This window comes from Apostichopus japonicus, chromosome 17 (genome assembly GCF_037975245.1).
Source record: "Apostichopus japonicus isolate 1M-3 chromosome 17, ASM3797524v1, whole genome shotgun sequence".
NCBI classification, from domain to species: Eukaryota; Metazoa; Echinodermata; class Holothuroidea; order Aspidochirotida; family Stichopodidae; genus Apostichopus; species Apostichopus japonicus.
Window position 1 is genome coordinate 4156757 of NC_092577.1, and position 20798 is coordinate 4177554.

Here is a 20798-nt window from a genome sequence, read left to right on the forward strand (position 1 = left end):
GTAAACACTGGACTATGGTGAATAAAAGGGCCCAACGGAAACAAATAAGACTTGCTCAAATTCACGGCAAGACCAGACGAGAGCTTAAAGTTATTAAGAACACAAAGAATTTCCCTAAGAGACTGTCTGTTATGATCAATGAAAAAAACAGTGTCATCCGCGTATTGAAGCAACCTTGTTTCCTTACCGGCAATATTAATACCCCTTATAATATTATTACAATTAATTTTTAATGCTAGAATTTCTGCACACATAATAAAAATGTAAGGGCTTAAGGGGCAGCTTTGCCTAACACCTCTATTAATTGAAAAGAAGCCTGTAGTGTAACCATTGTTACACACAAAAACATTGCTGTTGTTATAAAGAACATGAATCCACTTTTTAAAGCTATTTCCGAAATTAAAGAAAGTGAGAGTAGAGTGGATAAAGTTCCACTCCAGTCTGTCAAAGGCTTTCTCAAAGTCAATCATAAAAAGAAAACCTGGTACATTTAGCTCAGAAGTATATTTAATTAGATCTAAAACAAATCTAATATTTTCGCCAATGAATTTTCCTTTAATGAAACCGCTTTGCTGAGGACCGATTACTTTAAGAATAACGAGTTTTAATCGTGACGCAAGTGCCTTAGCAACAATTTTGTAATCGGTATTCAGTAAAGTGATAGGGCGGTAACTTGTAAGGCATGTAGGATCCTTTCCATCTTTTAAAATAAGAGTTACACTTCCTCTAGACTGCTCCTTCGACAAAGTACCACTGAGGTAACTATGGTTAATTAAATGCGTCTAACAAAGTTTGGCCGATCGCTGGCCAAAATTTCTTATAAAAGTTAACAGACAGACATTCACAGCCTGGGGCTTTGTCATTTACCATCGCAAAAAGGGCATGTTTACACTCATTTAGGGAAGGAGAATCTTCACATAAATCAGATTCTTCTACACTTAGAGATTTATTTGGAAGATTATCAAGGAAGTTCTTTGCCAAGCTAGTGTTTGCACTTCTGTAAAGAGAGGTATAAACACTTTTTATTTCTTTTAATATATCATGTTTCTTAGTCAAAACACAGCCATCATTTTTTTGAAGTTTCCGAATTGAACTATTGGTTTTATTTCACCTGAGACCCACCTGCTTTTCAGAAGTAAAGTACGAGAGAATTATTTTAATTTCTATTTTTTTTTTTGTCATAGCATATTTGTTAAATGGTACATTTTCTTACTTTAGTATTGGTTTTTATGTAAGAAGAAACAATATAACTGCTCTCAGATTTTTTTATGCACCCCTAATGCAAAATGCTGTAGCTATGATTGTTCGCGCTTTTCTGTCGTGTTAATCGATAGGCCTGTATTACATCCTATAAGAATCCGGCATACTGCAGTGGTTTTGTACTGCATGCAGGCACATTAATTCCAGCGGTTTTGACGATAAAGACAAATGATCAGTAAACCTTGGACAGTTCATCCTAAATATTGCTATTTTTATCTGTATCACTTCTTGAAAAAGGTCAGCGAGCCTGACATATTGATCTTAACAGGATTTACTTCAGTGCATAACCATGGATGGGTGTTTTAACTCACTGGGCTACCTGAAACAAACCCTCCTCCCCCCTCCCCCCCCCCAAAAAAAAATGTTTGTAGGTATACAGGATAGGCTCGGAACTATATGTTATTATTTTAGCAAATTCCTTGTAGGTTTGTTAAAAATCCTGTTTAATCGGTGATGAAATGCAGCCCGGCCTTTTTAAAAGGATTCATAGAGAAGATAAGCGGGATGAGAGTAGTAAACTGCAACAAGGGAACTTAAGTTAAACTGAGTGATGACATTATCAGAAGCAAAGGACATTATTTTATGGGGTTGGGTGGGGGTGGGGGTGGGGATATACCGAACATGCTTGATGCCCGACAACTGGGTACACTGCAGCTACGGCGAGTCCATGATACGAAGATGCAGCAATTCCAAATACTTGTTTTGTTTAAATTATCCCATTGCTTAATTAAAGGTAATCTCTCAGCTAGGAAATTTTTAGAGGGCGGGCCAATTTCATAGGTTTCACTGATACACCGTTACTCCACTTTCTAACATGGTCACGTGATACGGTATATATAATATACTGCCACTGTACAGTGTATATCCTGTATGTAAATGTACGTAATGTATAGCACAGTTTCATGCAGTGTTAGCATATGTGTATATTGCGGTAGCCGCCCTGTGTAGGTTGTTATTGTGAATTAGTATGGTCAATACAATACTTGCAAAGAGGATAGTACTGCTCGTTACATTGATATCATCGTAAATTTTTGGCATGGCTGTCTTTTATTCGCGATCAATCCTGTCGATCACATATGTTGGATGGTCTTAATATCATTCAGCATATCATATAAGCATGTCTGAGGGTTCTCCAAAGAAACGGCCGTATCCGGGCACTAAACGCGGGTCGGCCGGTGGAAGGGCCAGATTGCTGTATTGTCAGTCCCGATGCCAAAAGCAGTGAGGGAAAAAGAGGAACAGAGATCGGGGATCGACAAAATGACCAATGCTACCTTCGCGGAGCATTTACTGGCATGGCAGATCATACGAGAAGGTAGGCAGCAAATTATGCTAACGACTAACGTTTCGTTACTATTTAGGCTACCGAGTATACTGTTTACCGGCCGAAGTGTTTGGTCTACTGTAGGCTTCCTTGTTATATTGTTTTGAAAATTTACTGCATAACTGCCTGCATGGTCATTTTCATTTATTGACTACTAACTTGTGTAGCCATTTCATGGTAACTTTTTGTCTGAGCATGGGTTTTTAAATGGTGAAATAACCTCAAATCTGCTGAGCAACTCCAAGATGAATTAAGTTACTAAGGCATTGGGTTGTTTTTACTTTTTAAAGTATAATAGGCATAGGTTAGTGTTTTTACTTTGCTTCAATTTCTTGTCAATCCGCATAGCCACTTTAGCTGTGGATGATTCTTCACTTGCAAAGAAAAAAATGTACGCATTAAAACTCACAATAGAGTATTGCCTAATACCCCCAACTTGGTAGTAACTTTAAAATACTGGTAGCGGCTACCTAATTTCACGGTAACTGTAGTGTAAAGTGAGTAAGTAAGTTTTCTAAATGGAAGTCAAAACTCTTAAGCCTTCTCAGAAAGAAGCTACACTAACTCTACAGGCTCCTTTGTTGAATAAGTGAAGGATACTGTTCACACATTGATGCATTCATAACATGATAGTTTGCTATCATCGTTGTTTAATCAGAAAATTGAAGACTCGCCCAAACCGCTAGCTAGCTTGCTAGAGTAGTTGTTTTCTTGTCCCTACAAAATGCAGACAGTAATGAAACGTGATACCTTGTTATCTTTAATCTAGACCTGAGATGTCCATCGCTGTTATGCACACTGTGTTGTGGGTATTGACCGTAGCTGTATGTACTGATTGTACACTAGTGTCTAATTATCGACGGTAGCAAGCTGTGTGTGTATTTTCTGGGATCGATGGTGGTGTCTAACCCTTCTGTTACACCTCATTCGAAACTAGGTCAGATTACCGGCATGAGACGTTTCTTTGTGCGCCAGTCTTCACACCCTTTCATGGCAGTCTTATCGTTCCGGGTGTAAAATTGAAGACCATGCACTTTCTATTTTTCTTGACTTTGGTGCTCAGTTGTATTGGAGTACTAAAACGTCTTCTTGGTCCCTGGATTCCGTTCACTGTCTTTCCGTGACAAAAGTACATTGCCCCTTTAATCGCCGTGTCAAGTCAGGGGAATTTCATGACGTTACTGTCAATAGGTTCCATCGCAATGCCCAACCTGCAAATTTTTTGCACAGGGGTGCGATAGCTCCCACTAGTCTATGGAACGCGAATATGGAACGCGAAAAGGGCAACCATATTTCGCTGTCTAAACTAAAGTTGTTGCTGCTGTTTAATCATGTTGTTGCTCAAACTTACATTGTTGTCTAAACTTACGTTGTTGTCTAAACTTACGTTGTTGTCTAAACTTGTCTAAACTATAACGTTATTGCCCAATCACGTGATATAAAATATATGGGCATTTCGCGCGAAATTCGACTTGCGCTGTATATACATACGCTTCGTTAATTTACTGACCAATTACGAAATAGTCAGTAAGATTGACACATATCCCGACCCAATTACAAGCCGGTCAACGCTCTCCACCATGCTACATACATGAGCTGACCCCGCCCACTTTGCTCCTCTAGTAACTTCCCGTATATGCGAAGAACAAAGGCGGCCTTGTCCACAGGACTGTTTTCCTAAACCCAGGCAGCAAGAACCTACGAAGATCTAGAGAGGACATGGTTAAAAAAAAAATTATTACGTACCTACGTAATAATACTACGTACGTACGTAATAATTATCACGTACGTACGTGATAATATTACGTATGTACGTAATAATATCACGTACGTACGTGATAATTACTACGTACGTACGTAATAATTACTACGTACTTATGTAGGGATTATCACGTACGTATTTAATAATTATAACGAATACGTACGTGTTTAGTGATATAGCCTATGTTAACACTTGTCTAACGTAAGCGAGCCTACGTTATAAACTGCGGGTGATACATCTTCATATCAAAGATGGAGAGGGATGAACTTGTTCGTATGTACATTAATTTAGGGTTAGCCAGAAGGAAATCCTTTATTACTTTGACAGCAAAGCATCGGATAATAGTTAGGCGAAAGACATCTCAGACGCATTCTGAGGAGCCTTTTCTTGTATCGCATGAAACATTCAGACATTTTATATTGTGGCAAGCCTAAGCACAGACATTCCTGTGGTGTTAGTCGAACGAACGTACCAATTGTCTGTCTCCGGCATTTTTTAGTTAACTATAAGTATAAGCTTGACTTCTGTGGTGTACGTATCTTGCATGTAGACAAATATGTTACAGTATGTACGTACCGCGTACCGCCACTTCTTACTATCTTCAGTATAGAACGTAAAATTATCACGTACCGTACATACGTAATAAATATTACGTACGTACGTAATATTTATTACGTACGTACGTTATAAATATTACGTACGTACGTAATAAATATTACGTACGTACGTAATATTTTTTTTTTTACCATGTCCTCTCTAGATCTTCGTAAGAACCAACCCCCTGCGTATAGTAATCATATGAAGCCCACGTGGTAAAGCAATTGTTGAACAGCGCCGATGGCAACAACGTAAGTTTAGACAACGAAATCAGTTTGCCCTTTTCGCGCGTCCACGCGCGAAAAGGGCAATCTGATTTCGTTGTCTAATCTAAGTTTGTTGTTGCCTAAACTAAAGTTGTTGCTGCTGTTTTACCATGCTGTTGCTCAAACTCACGTTGATGTCTAAAATTCCGTTAAAGTGGTCCTGCCATGGGGTATTCCAGGTTATTGGATAGCTAATTTGGAGGATTTGTTTTCCAAAAATATAACTTTTATTTCATTAAACCTAGTCGTTCGCGAGAAAATTGTAAAAGAATTTGGCTACTTTACGTAACCTTGTAAAAAAAAGTGAAATCAGCTGAAGTACGCGCTGACGTCATATCGTGAACGCTGGATGTAAACAACACTTGCACTGTTCGTTGAGTTCGTGTGGTTTATGGTGTAAGCGTGATTGTACATCCTTCATTTTGTAGCTATTCTGTCTTCAAATTTACACTGATTGATTAAAATGCCAAAGGCGTTGTGTTGTTGGAGGTTGTAGCAATGTAAGTTCTGATAGAATAAGCCTTCATCAGTGGCCAAAGGATGTAAAAACTCAACGTCTTTGGACCCGTTTCGTGCAGCTCACTATAGGGCTGACTTCAAAGGGCCATCGAACTACAGTGTTATTTGTAACGAACATTTTGATGATCAATGCTTTTCCCAATTCGATCGTTATAAACGAGATTTAATTGGTGGGGGACTAAGACTGCCACTTATACCCGGATTAGTACCCACCATAAAGTTGCAAGAGAGTGTCGTGAGTGGAACTGCAAGTAGCCCTGTACCAGAAGTGGAAGTAAGCCCTAACTTGGTTAGGCCCAACGTTACTGAAACTTGCATAGGAACAAGTACAACTCCAACTTCAAGTAGGCATGCTATTCCCACAAGGAAGCCAAGACTTCAGAGCGCCGTGCTAGAAAGGAGGTACGTGTGTTGTGGTCACACGACTCATACTCTTAATCTTTCTTTTACACTCTGTTGAAATATGAAAAAACGATCTAGGCATAGGGGCCTACAATTTAAAACTACATTTAATCAAAAACTGTAGACCACATTTTAGCCTAACAACCACACTAAGTCCATGGGGAATGTAGCCTAACCATCGGTTTGCCAAAAAAAAAAAAAAAAATAAAAATGCGTAGCTTTGTTTAGAACTTTCAATTTGCTGGAAATCGACAGTTGTTTGGAAGGTATGTGCTATGTCTTAAAGAGGGAATGTTGTATTTTACGTACACCGTTGCTGTGGCGATGGATTGAAGGTTTTAAATTCGATTACTCAGCGGTATAATGGTTTCGTATTTGGTGGTGAGTGATTTTATCCACACACGAAAAAATACATCGGCTTGCTCAGGCTGCTCATAATTATGCCTTTCGTTCTCATCTGCAAGGGGCTCAAATTGGTAAGGTTCTGCACCCCCTTCATTTTCAGAATGTTCGCTTTCGTTTTCTATGTTATTTTCATCGTAACTCGAACTCGAATAAGAAAAATTCAACACGAAAGAAGTTGATGAATTGTCACTAACGGACGCCATTGTGTATACAAATTGTGTGTAACACGACTTCTGCATTTGGTTCATGACCATCGTAGCTTCACGATATGACGTAGCAGAACACATGTGACGTCATCAAGTGCGTGACAGTTTTTTCTTAGAACGTGGTAAAAAGTACGAACTTTAAAGCTCATTTTTGTGGCGAGGCCAATTATTTTCCAGAGATTTTAAAGTGAAATATTGAAAAAGTGCATACAATATACCCATTTTTTCATCTAACTCAAATATTTTGGATGGCATGGCAGGACGACTTTAAATTTAGCAACGAAATAAGTTTGCCCTATTCGCGTTCCATAGACTAGTGGGAGCTATCGCTCCCCTGTGCAAAACTTAATCTGCAATGTTTGCGTGAAGGTTCACCGGCACCAGCTAGAAGTCTACGCGGACTAGAAGCGGTTTAAGAATGCATTTCATTTATTAAATCAATGCAGGGCTCTTGTAACCTTTGGAATAAAGGTAGAATAAGTCTTAAGGTATGTGAATATCCAGATTTGCCTAGCATTTGTTAAGCCTAGGGTAGCCGGAGCCTACATCATACATGTAAGCTACTGTACTAAGAGTAAGACTACAGTGGCTAGGCCTAGCCAAACGTTTTGTCGGGTAGGATAAGAGTAAGACTAGCAATCAACAATAACCAGTGCTTTTTTTGTAGACCATAGATACCTATAGGTTACAGATTATTGAACACAAAGTTATCTGTTAATTGTATTTCTTACTTGGACGGATGCATTGAATCGTATCAGAAATGACAAGAATATCGTAGGCTATATACACTGGTATAATTGTATGCATTTTGGAATACTGTAATGTATTGGAGGTCACCAGAGGTCTGAACCTTTGAAAACTTGATAACTTCAAAATCAAAACTTTTGACAAGAACCTTCTTGTAGCACATCAAATGCCAACACGGTCTGTGCAGTAGGTCAAAATCTTTAATACCTAATACATAAAACACCTTCGATTAAAGCAAATCCTGGATTAACCATTATGAGTTTGTGGCTATTGTCAATGTGTGCAGTGTTTCATTTAACATTCTCATATAAAACTGTAAGGAATCACTAAGCCTATTGGCGTTTCTGGTTTGGTGCATGTATCGAGTGTGGTGTACTGCAACAGAGTGAGGCTACTATCTCCCACTCCCAGACTGACTAAAATTAAGTTCACATGGGTTTACCTGGTAATGTCCTATAAAGAGCAAGGCAATTATGTTTGTGCGAATTTACGTATGCAAGTTACACCAGAATAGTCAACCTGTCATGTTGTCTATACAATTTAATATAGTACAGAGCAGCCATCAAAATGCATTCAGGCCCCACAACCCATGTTTGTTTTTTGTTTACTTTGGACTAGATGTTACCAAAACAGCTTGAGCAACAATCAAAAAAGTAATAATTTTAATAAATATACTGATATCTGGTTATAGCCTGCAACTTACTAAAATAGATCCCCTCCTTGGGATGTGCCCTGTAATTTGCAGATCGTCAGTATTAAAGCAGCATTTTGCGTTGGGTCGCTTTTTTCCACTTTTTTAACATGTGCATCGATTTTTTTACATGTATCAATCATAAAACAGCAATCTAAGATACCATCCAAGTTTCACCCTGCCAAGAGCGTTAATTAGCGAGTAATTAACGATTTATGTCGATAAATGAGAAGAGTGTCCTCGACAAATTTCACAGTTAAAATTAATCGCATACAATTCCGCCAAACCCACTAGTTTGAATTCAACCAATCAGAGATGCAGGTTTAGTTATGAGCCGTTGCTAAAAATAGATTCAAGACTTCGCGTTGGTTGTACGAGGGAGTTGTTATGCAACTCCCTGGTACAACTGCCATATAGACTGTACACAAATCAAGCGTGGTGTTATATTACGTATCTGTCAATGACGTTCGTAGTGTTTAAATATTCATATTATGGGCGAGGTTTATTGGGTTCCCAACGGAAAATATCTTGGAGAACAACAAAGTTGAAAGTTGCAATTTTTTCGACTTTTATGCCACCATTTGAAGTAAAATATAAATAGATTAGCTACTTATGTATGTCGTTATGGCAAAGTGGAATCAGTGAGGTTGAGAAAAATCATAGAAAAGGACGCAAAATGCTGCTTTAAAAGAGGAACATCACATTCATCAACATTTCACATTAGTGTACATGTACAATCAAGTTCTGAAGGACACATTCATCAATGTCATTTGAAAATTCAGAACTAGACTTCAACATTTAATTCTCCTACATCAGCTCTCTGATTATAGTTTAATGAAGACATTTTAATTAATTGAAGGTTAATGTTGACAAATTGACCTGTACTATACCACACCATATGAAACAGATATTGTAAGAGACTACTGTAGTTACATGTAACTATGTCATATCATAATTAGGGGCTATTTTCTGCTATATATGATGAAAAGTTCACACAGGCTATAAACTTGGCCAAAAATGTCATTGAGTTTAAGCGAACAATGTTAACTTTTGTTCTTATATTTTCATATCTGCATGTTGTCATTCCCATGTTCCCTGTAGTGACAGCTTATAATGTGTACGTACTAGAACCACCAGAAATACATCAAATTTTGGTCTTTTTACCTTAGACTTTATACCTTGATTTTGAACAAATATTTGATCAATTTGTTGATGGTTTTATCTTCTCAACTACACATCTCAACAGTGTATACAGTAGTTATACTCAATTTAACCTAGTTGAAATAATGCCTTACAATTAGTGTATGTACATCATTTTAATACAGCTAATAGCTGCAGTCTGTGTTAAATTTGCAACAAAATGGTGGTAGCCTGTACCTGGTCAGTTAATTAAATTGGGTCAATCCATGCCAAATCAACAGCTCTAGGCCTCCACGTCGACCCTCTCAAAATAGCCTGAAATTGATATAGTGTCTTGCCATGTGTCTCAAAGGATGAAATTGGGCAAAAAAAAATGTTGAAAACGGATACGGCCCCGTCTAGCAACCAAATCCAGCTTGCATTTTAACAGCCCTAAATTTGTGTCAAGTTTGGAGGCATCTTTTGCATAAATGTAAAGTATTTTATGTCTGATATTGCAGATGTTGTGGAAGACATGTGACCAGTCTTCAAATTTAGCTAATTTTGAAGAAATTTACGGTCTCAATTTTTCGTAACAAGTACTTAAAATGGCAGAAAATGAGATAGGGGCCTTTTCTGGCCCTACTTTGAGTGTGCTCTATATTCACAAGCAAAGGCATGTTTGAGTTTTAATTTGCATTGGATCCTTGTCCAGTGGTAGTTGTATGGGAAAACTGCCAAAAAAAAAGTCAAGCGGGTCGTACGTTTTACGAACAGCTCCCACAAACTTAAGAAATCTCAACAACTCTGTAACTGGACGACATACATTAATCTTGGAGTGACTCGAACTGGGGACATTATGATTGGAAGTCACTGGCATTAACTACTGAGCTTACACTCCAATATGAGCTGATATTAAGTAAAAATTCAAAATACCCTTTCTTTGGTATTTTCTTTTCAGCTTGCATCAAAATGGCATCCAACACAACCGTTTTAAATGATATTGATGAAAATTTCCTCCTCTGCTCGATTTGTCTGGAGCAGTTTAAAGACCCGAAATTACTACCCTGCCTACATCGATTTTGCAGCGTCTGCTTGGAGACACTTATAGGTAAAGCTGGCGAAAAGTTGAAATGTCCACTATGTCAGCAAACCATAGTTGTTCCGGAAGATGGATTTAAGACAGATTTTTATGTGAACAGCATTATTGAATACGTCCACTTCAAGAAATCTTTGAAGTCGGAAATTATCAAGAAATGCTATGGTTGTACCCTTGATCTTGCAGTTACTGCATACTGCTTTAAGTGCAACGACTTCCTCTGTCAAAATTGTCGTGATTTTCATATGAAGAACAACATTGTGAAAGAGCATTGTCCTCACGTCTTAGAGCTGTGCAATGTCGCAGATAGCAACCTGAGTATGGCAAAGCTGGACTCACTAAAGGATGCCCCTAAGTGCCATACACATCCTGAGAAGGTGGCAGAGTTATGTTGCAAATCTTGTCACAGTTTACCGATCTGCATGGTTTGCGGAGCCTTTGGAGAGCACAAAGCACACGACCTGCAGGAAGTAACGTCATTAGCGAATTCGGAGAGGAAACTACTGGCTGACAGCCTCGGGACATTGATGGAGCTGAAAGAGAAAGTCTACGATATGCCAAGAGTAATGTCTGAAAAGAGGACACAGCTGGAAGGTAACACACGTGGACAAGAGCAGGTGATCAAGTCGCAGTTTGAGAAAGAACAAATGCAGATAAACAGAGAAATAGACAAACTGAAAAATGATTTCAAAATGCAGAAGGATACGCAAACTGCGATTCTGCAGAAAGAAATTAGCGATAATAAGAAGGAGTTGGAAGAAAAAATACAGATGCTTGTTGTGCAACACGAGAAGGTCTGTGCTGAGAAAACAAGAAGTACCGACAAACAGATTAAGAAGTTTCAGAAAGCAAACGAAGCCGAAATTGCAAAACGATGTCAACAGCTGGAGAGCTTACAGAGTCTTCTTGATGAAAAAACGAAACTGGTGAAGGTACATCAAAAGCAAAGTCACGACAATATTAGAGAACTTTCGGATTACTATGACAACATAATCAAGAGATTTCAAAATTTGACTTTTACAGCTTCTAGCATTCTGACCACAAAGCATGATTGGACAAGTGTACAGAGCATTCCTGATGTTATAGCAGCTATCGATCCCTTGATTGCAGATACGGAAAGGCAATTCCCAAGTTTTGAGACGCTAGGTGAAGTGATCGAAGTAGATCTAGACGCAAAGGAAGCTACTAGAGAAGGAATTGCAGAGAAGGCAATGTCTGTTATCAAAATTGAAGGATTTAATAGCAAATGTCATTCTATTCAGTGCATAAGATATTGCAAAGATACTGCCGTAGTAGCAGGTAATATTAAGGGAGAAGGACAAACGCATATAACCACTTTGAGCGCTGAGGGTAAAATATTGTTTCAAATATTTTTCGAAATATTCGTTTTCCTCAGACCCACCAGCACTTGCTGCGATGTATTATCAGAAGATAGCATTGTAGCGGCTTGTGGACCCAATAAAATTGCCATTTATGATTTATTCGAGGATGTACCAAGATGTACCAAACTCATGGAAGATGTGATTGCCTATTACCCAGTAGAGAGGGTGGTCTTGTGCGTGGCAGTACATCCAATAAAGAAATTGGTAGTGGTCGGTACGAACAGCAGAGCTTTGTATGTGTTTAATTGTTCACTGCAATACATGCGTACCGTCAAATTACCACATACAGTCACTTGCTCAGAGGAAATTGCTTTCAAAGATGACAATTTTCTTATCTGCGATACGATGAAAGGGAGAGCACATGCAGTGTCCGTGAAGGGATGTAACAGTAGGATAGTGTATGAGTTTACGAAACCGAGGGAGATCGTTGATTCCAATTGTTCGCCTTGTAGCATTTGTGTAGACCAAAATGGGTACATCTATATATTATGGTCATCATACAAGTCACATGAATGCACTTGTATCTTAGTAGGATATCAGCCTACCGGCGGAGAGCAACTCTTGAGTCGATCAGTAGACTCTGACGCATCTTGTATTACAACTATTGTTACTGGAGGTGAAGAAAAGTTAATACTGGCGACTTCAGAACCAGGGAAACTCTACAAGTTTCATTTACCCTTGATTATCTAAAATATTTTAGTCAATTCAATGCATTACATTATATATTAAATATGAAGTATACTAAATATAGATAGATAGATAGACAGACAGACAGACAGACAGACAGACAGACAGACAGACAGACAGACAGACAGACAGACAGACAGACAGACAGATAGATAGATAGATACATATTGGTGTTGCTGTATTTGAAATTTTGTTGTTGTACTTTTACTTTAATAATTTAACATTGCCTTTGACTACCTCAGCATTTATTATATCAGACTTGTGCCACGCAGGGACGTCGCTAGAGGGGGGTGGGGGGGTGTCTCACCCCCCCAATCTTGGTAAAAATGACGATAGTTGGAAAATTCGCCAGCTTCAATTCGGAATTTCCGACTGTCGCACTCTAATTTTTCTGACTGTCGCACTCTAATTTTCATATGTTCTTGTAATTTGTGAGTGACATAAAATTTTCGATCAAAATTGACCATTAATCAGTCATATTTACCACGTTTTCCTCGTCACATTGAGAAATTGTATCTCGCGATCCTTATACTCCACCATACAAAACTTCGTATGATTTTGAATACTCTAAAAAAAAATACAACGTTCGTCAGCTTCAATTCGGATAATTTATGTATTAATTTTGCTATTGGGTGGGTCGACCCTGTTCGCTTGCTTCAAGTAAGTTCAGGATATACCAGGGACGTAGCCAGGGGGAGCAGGGGAGCGACTGCTCCCCCTTTCAGTGTCGAAAAATATGTTTAAAAACTTGTTATTACACTGCTAATACACGGCGATAACGATATTTGTTTTTAGGCCACTGCACATCTGGCTGTCTTACAAAATATGAAAGTTTATATTGTCCATCAGTTAAGTTCGTCAAATGTATTAAAGTCCAGACATTGGGCAATAAACAAGAATCATCCTTCTGGAAAAATTGTAAAAGAGCACTATGTTTGTCTTTCTGATATATTATGTAAAAGAACATGTAAAAGAATTCAAACAGGAAACAAAATCTGCTGATAATATGATATCATATGATAATGATGAAACTGGCAACAAATTGCACCAGATCGCATCTAAGGACCTTCAATTGTTCAAGAATATCTCAAAGGGGGAGGGGGACACAATTAAAACAGTCAATGCTAATCTATGGAAGCTTATAAGTGCCATAAACATAAGCAAAAACTGCCCCATAAGGTACAAATGTATCGAAAAAAGTTCGGAACATAAGTGCAGTCGCTAAAGATGGGATGTCTGACTGACACTGACCGTATCGTTGACGATTAGTGCGTGGGGGGGGGGGGGGGAAGGCAGCAGTCGGAATTTTCTGGCTCCAAAACCCATCCAGTTGGAATTTCAGCCACTACACCCCCCCCCCCCCCAATCATCAGGCCTTAGCTACGTCCCTGGTGCCACGTATAAATTTTGAATGAGTTCCTCCAAGACAAGAGGTATGTTAGTTATCGAATAAGAACTTTTCAACTAACGCAAAGAATTAATATTTTCTAGTTTGTAGTTTAAATGCTGCAAATGTAGTTTTTACATATTAGAAGTAAGAATCAATAATATATTCGGAATCACACGCTGAGCTAAACTAGTATGACCGTGAACATTATCAAGTGATAAACATTCTACTTTAGATTCTTCATTTATGGATTATCATAATTTGTATACATTAATAGGCAATAAATTGAGAAATGAAGATATAAAAAAATCTCCAGCTAATTATTATAGAAATGGAAAAACTTCTTCAATAACTCAAAAAGTTCAGGATGTTTTGCACAATATAGAATCAATCTAGATATTGACATATGTTAACGTATAGATATGTCAGATTTGGAAGCGAATCTGAAAAACTCAGACATTCCTATCAGAAATGGTAAGACAATGCTACCGGGTACGCAAACTGTAATAACCATTATAACAAGAGAGCAATCCAGGTTGTTCCGAAATGTGGATTTATTTGGACTAAGTTCATTTGGAGGCACATCGTAATATACCCACCAAGTTCAATATACTTAGATCCAACATTTTCAAAATCCGTTTTTTATGATGGAAAATAATTTTGATCAAAGAATATAGCTATAGCAATAATGTTAAATAACGTTACAGTTACTCAATAAAGAAATTTATACTGAGAACTGAAAACGCTTTTTAGTTGGTTTGTGCCCTCTTATCAATCAGACCTAAGCTGATGACCCGTATTTGAGACCATGGTCAGTTGTTGCGAAGAGGTATTTCAAAGCCGGAAAATATGATTTTTGATGAGTGCATTTGGTAACTACAAGGGGCATATGTTGCTTAAATACACACCAGAGTAAAATACAAATCACCAATGGATGCAATTGAGGATCAGATATGAACAATTGCTGACATATATTTACTTTTGAGATTTTAAGCGTATTGTATATATAGTTTTACATTGACAAGAAATCAATAACATTTCATTAGCCTATTTTGGTACATATTTCATATTCAATTGTTCAGTAATAGAGTTCATTAACTAACAAGTAATATAGGATCGATCCTCGAACTCGATTAATATTTTGTTTTGCAACTCGTCATATTGTCCAACGTGTGAAGCGTGAAACTTTCCATCTCCGGCCAAGGATTATCTTTCAAATTGGTTATATCTAGAAATATTTTCCAAAATATATGTATCATACTTATACAATTTATATAATATATCCTCTTTTGCTCAAGCAGTGTGAAAATGATCATCATAACAAACGAATGATGCACAAATAAACTACTGATATTTTATGTATTTTGTATACTATCCTCGACATTTCATAGGATTCGCGCGACACGTTGCATAATTAAGAGCTTCTGATTCTTACCAGGTCTGTTTTCTGAGGAGATGACCTATGACCTGTATGCTAGAATAAGAATTCCAGCCACTGTGACTGATTTACGTCGTATGATTAAAGAGTCATCACTGATACAAGCATAAAGAAGGTTTATAACCGGCGGGACGTTCTGCAGTGATGGTTGTCATTACGCACACATATTCAGTCAGTGGCGTAGCTACGGGGGGGGGGGCGTGGGGGCGATAGCCCCCCCCCCATGAAAGCGTGTCGCCCCCCAGTCGCCTTCCCACTGGGATTTTGGGTGTCGAAAAAAAAATTACATGTGCGAAAAATATATCATTGGTCTGAATGGTCTCGAATCTCCATGATGACCACTCATGAACGACCCTTCGACCGCGGACCGGCAGTAGGCTATAGTTGCTGAAAAACCTGACGTGACATAGCGCATAGGCCGAGAAGTCTACAGTAGTCGCATTGTACTGAAAACGCATGTTAACGACCGTCACTCTTTTTTAAAATATCCATAATCCCTAACATACAAATAAATACTAATACAAACAGCCAATCAGTATCTTGTAACCAGTTCGCATTAACTGATCAAACAAGCTAGTAAGCAATACTATACCCTTATAGAAAGGTGGTTTCCAGGTACTTATATGCAAAACAAGATGTTAAAAGGTAAAAAATGCTGACATCATACACATGTTTCTCAAATCATTGCTGGCGTCATTGCCTCGATACCCTGTTACATTTTCAATCGGGTTTTCACTTCTGGGACGTACCCTGATGCTCTTAAAACCGCTAAAAAAACATATTTTCAAGAAAGGTGACATCACTATCGCTGAGAAATACCGGCCAACAGTGGCGGAGCGTCCAAACAGTCAGGGGCGGATGCCCCCCCCCCCCTGACGGACTCAAATGGACTGCTGGCGCCCTTTTTAGCTTTTTAGCACTTTTTACTTATTGACTTTTTATTGCACTCTCATCTACCTATTGACATTTGTCAAATTTTGTTGGTGTAGTTTACTGACAAAATGCTCTAACCTACGGCGGTATTTAATTCATCGGCACTTAATTCTGTTGTACGAAACTCTTTCCAAGAACTGTACGGGGTTTTCGATCTATTTTTTCGAAAACATGAGCACTCACTAAGATACCACAGGGATTGTGATGCTTCTTTCAACACCCATATAAACTTCCGACTTGTCACAAATGGCGATGACACATATTTATTCTTCGTTTATCTGCAAATTAGCAAGGCCCGGAAAGGGTCATTTCCGGCGATCTAGGAAATATCTTGACTCAAAAAAATTCTGTACGCTCCGCGCTAACCTGTGGTGGCGCTCCGCCTAGATAGTGTAGAAAGCGTCCCTACAGGCCATTCTCGCCCCCTGACCAATACCCCTAGCTCCGCCACTGCCGGCCAATCAGTCTATCACCCTAATAATATTTCAGACACGATCTTTGATGTCAGTTTGACATATAGTTCGGTCGTTTCAGTTTGTTACTTGGCTGAAAGCCCATTCAATCTTTCTTGATTTTCCACTCGCAATTTGCAGATTTGTCGAAAAATGTCAATGCCGGTGTCAAACTCACAAAAGATATATCATGATATTTCAAAGTAACTTACCAGACTGTTTTTTTTTTCTATTTCACTAAACTATTTGATGACCATATCAAAACATGGGATCTCAAAATAAAGGATGTTGAGAAAACTTTAGAGCAGCTTAGAAGGCCTGGGAAGTGTCATTTCCAGCGATCTAGGAGGCCTTTTTAGCTAAAAATTTTCGGTACGCTGCGCGCCAACTCATGGTGGCGCTCCGCTTAGATAGTAATAATAAAATGGTCAGGCCCCCCAGAAAATGTTCAAGCCCCCCCCAGCGCCCCCCCCACTGAAAAAATCCTGGCTACGCTACTGGCTGGATGAAGGCTTCTCTGCAGAAAAATATTATGACGAAAGATGACTGTTGCATCTATCAGGATGCAGATCCATCTTGTGACAGTGAAACCCTCGAGATGTGCCCTAACTCAGTCATTCCTAGCGGGTGCCGATCGTGTCGAAAATCCACTTGGCGGGCCGTTTGGTGACGAGTAAATACAGATCTTAGACAAGTATTTCTAAACACAGCATGTATTTAGCTAATTTACCTAATATATTTATTTGGAACTTGAAGTACATGTTACTACATGTTACTACTAAATCATTCTGTGAAATTAAGAGTAGCTCTGGTGTGTGGGACATGGATAAGTTATTTCATTGAGACATTGACACATAGATGTAGCCAAAATAGCCAGCGTGTTTCACGATTTAAACGTCTTTATAGCGACATACGCTTAGAGGCCAAAGCATGATAACCAAAGTTCATATATTATGTATAACTGGACCCTTCCAACATTTGCCGAGGATACACATGAGAAGTTTAGCCTTCTTTGTTTCCGATTGTGTGTTCAGTGGGGAGGGTGAAAGTAACATATAATATATATATATATATATATATATATATATATATATACATATATATATATATATATTTATAACTTCCACTTCACGACCGGTTTCGTCCTTTTGGGACCCATCAGGAGAAGGTAGGAATCGAACCCCCGGATCTTATGTCACAGACCAAAGTCCGTACCATTCGACCACAGTGATTCTACTGGTTTGTGAATGCGTATAAATTGGCTATGTATAACTGTCATTGAGGGCGTATTACCCAAGTGTTATGATTGTACAGAGTGCACCCTAGTGCTCTGAATCTGACAGTTTACACAGAATAAGCAAGCCAAGCCGTAAACAAGAAATGAATGTGGTATGACAGATGTATAGTAAATAAATAAAGAACAACACACCAGAAAATATATAGATCACACAGAAAATATATAGATATAGATATATATCACAAAAGAACTGTTATAGTTTCGAAAGTGAAAGTTCTTTTTGAGGAAAATGAACGGTCGTTTGAGCAACAAGAACTTGATTTTTACCAATCATTTAGCCTACTTATCTAGAAAGAACACTTTGCAATGTTACAAACCTACAGAGAAAGAGAGAGAGAGGTGGAGAGAGCGCACCTCTCCATTAACAAAACTAGTGGCACAATCCATGAAATGGAGCATATTTAATCTTTTGAGAGAGGAGGGAGATACTTACCCAATTTGTCGATTAAACATTCCATTGATAGTTACCACGGCTCGAATGTTTTTATGTTCGGTAACTATTTCAGCTGCAGTTTCGTCCACCTACATGACGGTGAAGCCTGCATATAAAACCAGGACCTCCACAAATTCATTCGATCACCAATAATTTTTTAATTGATAGCATGAACTAAACAAGTACTGCCATATGATTCATATTTGAGGGCACATAATTAATTGACCAGCCACCGTATGATTGTTAACACAAGTGCTCTAATTGACAAGCACTACTTTCCTGTGTGAAGACAAATTTGGTTGACCACTGAAATAGTAGTAGACTGTGTGTTTAATCATGAATTTGTGCAGAGGAGCGTTCAGTATGGCTAGCATTACCAACTCAGGTAGATATTCAATCTCCCATGTTTTAGGCCAAAAACAGTGGACTATGTGATATTTGCTATATGCAGGGAAGATCGTAATGTACATTGAGTTCCAGTGTAAAGTAGGCCTAACTGAATATTTATTAAGATATTAGTGTAGGTTACATATACAGTCCAATCATTGACTTATTTAACGAGATTTCCATATCGCAATAGAGACAGTATTCTCAATTCCGGGGTCCTACAATTGTGGCAACTTATCGCGAAAGTTTAAATAATTCTTTAATTTATTGCTAGATAATGATAATAAAAAATATATCGAATTTTTATTATCAACGACATAAATATTACAAAATGGTATTAATTCACTAAATTTGTGTCTTTATCTTTTCCTACGAAACTCATTTTTGTTCCGCCCGCTGAACTGGGTCTCTAAGTCTCTAACAATGTGACTTGTTGCCACTCTAGATTGAAGGCTCTACATAGGAGGTCAGAATATGTGTTGTATTGAACTGGGCACGATCGGCCGTATGTTGACTGCAAGTTCTCGTACAGTTCTGGGGACAAGATAACAATTCTTTTTCACGAGAAAATATTCTTGCAAAGACCTAAATATGTTGGACGCCTGACCTTAATTTTCTACAGTTATTGCACCAAGATGTGACACGGAAGTACTAGCCTCGCATATTTGCCCATATCGAGACCGCTATTTACGTTTTCTGTTTATGAGTTTTATCGGTAAATTTCAAATAAAACCGTCTATAGTCGGGTCAACTGCATGGCTATAGTCTCTTGTCTCGTTACTTGGCATATTCTAGGACCTTTGTTGTCCGAACCGATCTACAGAGAAAAATTGCTATATGTGACCTTTTTCTTGGCTATGGGCTAAGAATTGCTGACATTAGCCCCTAGACCTTTCTTTGAAATGTTTCATATTTTGGTCTTGTTTCCTTTCTTGTTTTTAATCAAGGCTACTCAAACAAGATAAAGACGTTCACCTAACAGTCTTCAGACTGCCTACTATACCTTTGTTATTCGCATAATAAAGCTTTCCACACTTAATGACGAACGATCTCCAGGATTTCAAACTCTGTCTAAGGATTGACAGATATAAGTTGGTATGTGATCTAACTTATCTACAGCCAGAAGTAAATGTTTTGGTCTAAGGCCAATTTACCATTGAATTCAGTTATTGGGTATGGCCACTCGTTAATGATCGAACCCCGAACCTCCCGATTGTTGAGCCGCCACCACTTTTAACCACTCGACCACAGCACCGGTATGAAGTCAATACTTCCGTTTTTACAGAATTTCGATAACACATTACTGAAGAAAGCAAATAGTAACATTGCAGTGAAAGATGACTCGATTTTATTTTCCTGTCTCTCGTTGACCGAGTCCTTATGATACAAAGACTTGTTGGGCGTCAAAAAGGAAATAATTAGCAATCAAGACATGATACACTTTAGATACATTTTAAAACCAGTGATATTCTCGGTTAAGCCTGAAACATTGTCTTTAAGGTAACCATGGCACCAGCAAAATACATTTTCTTGAGAAATTATAGGGGACAACGTCTAAAACTATAGTATACCCGAATTGGAATAATGAAGCAACTCGTTCAACACACGTAGGTCTATCCAAGAAGTCAGTGGACCAGATCAGCTATACGTATAATGGCTATACGTATAATAACGTGGTTTTCAACTTCTACCACTAAACTTACTTTTGTCACTTCGGCTGTAGGAATCCTCAAGCCTATATTCTCTGGATTTAACATTCACTTTGGTAAATCTCGACTTAGTAATAAATTGTTTTGAATAATGAATATTTGTTGTTCAACATTTATGATTTGTATAAATTCTCTGGAACGGAATCATAACATGTTTTTTTAGCTTCTACCACTAAACTTACTTTTCTCATATCGGCTATATATGGGAAACACCAAACCTATGACTTTCTGGATTTAACATACACTTTGGTATATCTCGTCTTAGTAATAAATTATCTTGAATAATGAATATTTGT

The 20798-nt window shown here is 38.2% G+C and overlaps 1 protein-coding gene across 2 annotated transcripts; it reads left to right on the top strand.

Annotated features, from left to right (window-relative positions):
* The first annotated feature begins 7063 nt into the window (after window positions 1-7063).
* On the top strand, window positions 7064-13726 carry LOC139984299 (uncharacterized). 2 transcript variants are annotated; one of them, XM_071998160.1, is made up of 2 exons: window positions 7064-7229; window positions 10260-13724. In XM_071998160.1, the coding sequence occupies exon 2, from the start codon at window positions 10271-10273 to the stop codon at window positions 12467-12469; it is 2199 nt and encodes a 732-aa protein (XP_071854261.1). In that variant the 5' UTR covers window positions 7064-7229; window positions 10260-10270; the 3' UTR covers window positions 12470-13724. The 2 variants fall into 2 exon arrangements, with proteins under 2 accessions (XP_071854261.1, XP_071854260.1); XM_071998159.1 differs by having other exon boundaries at window positions 7067-7212; window positions 10260-13726.
* The last annotated feature ends 7072 nt before the right edge of the window (window positions 13727-20798 follow it).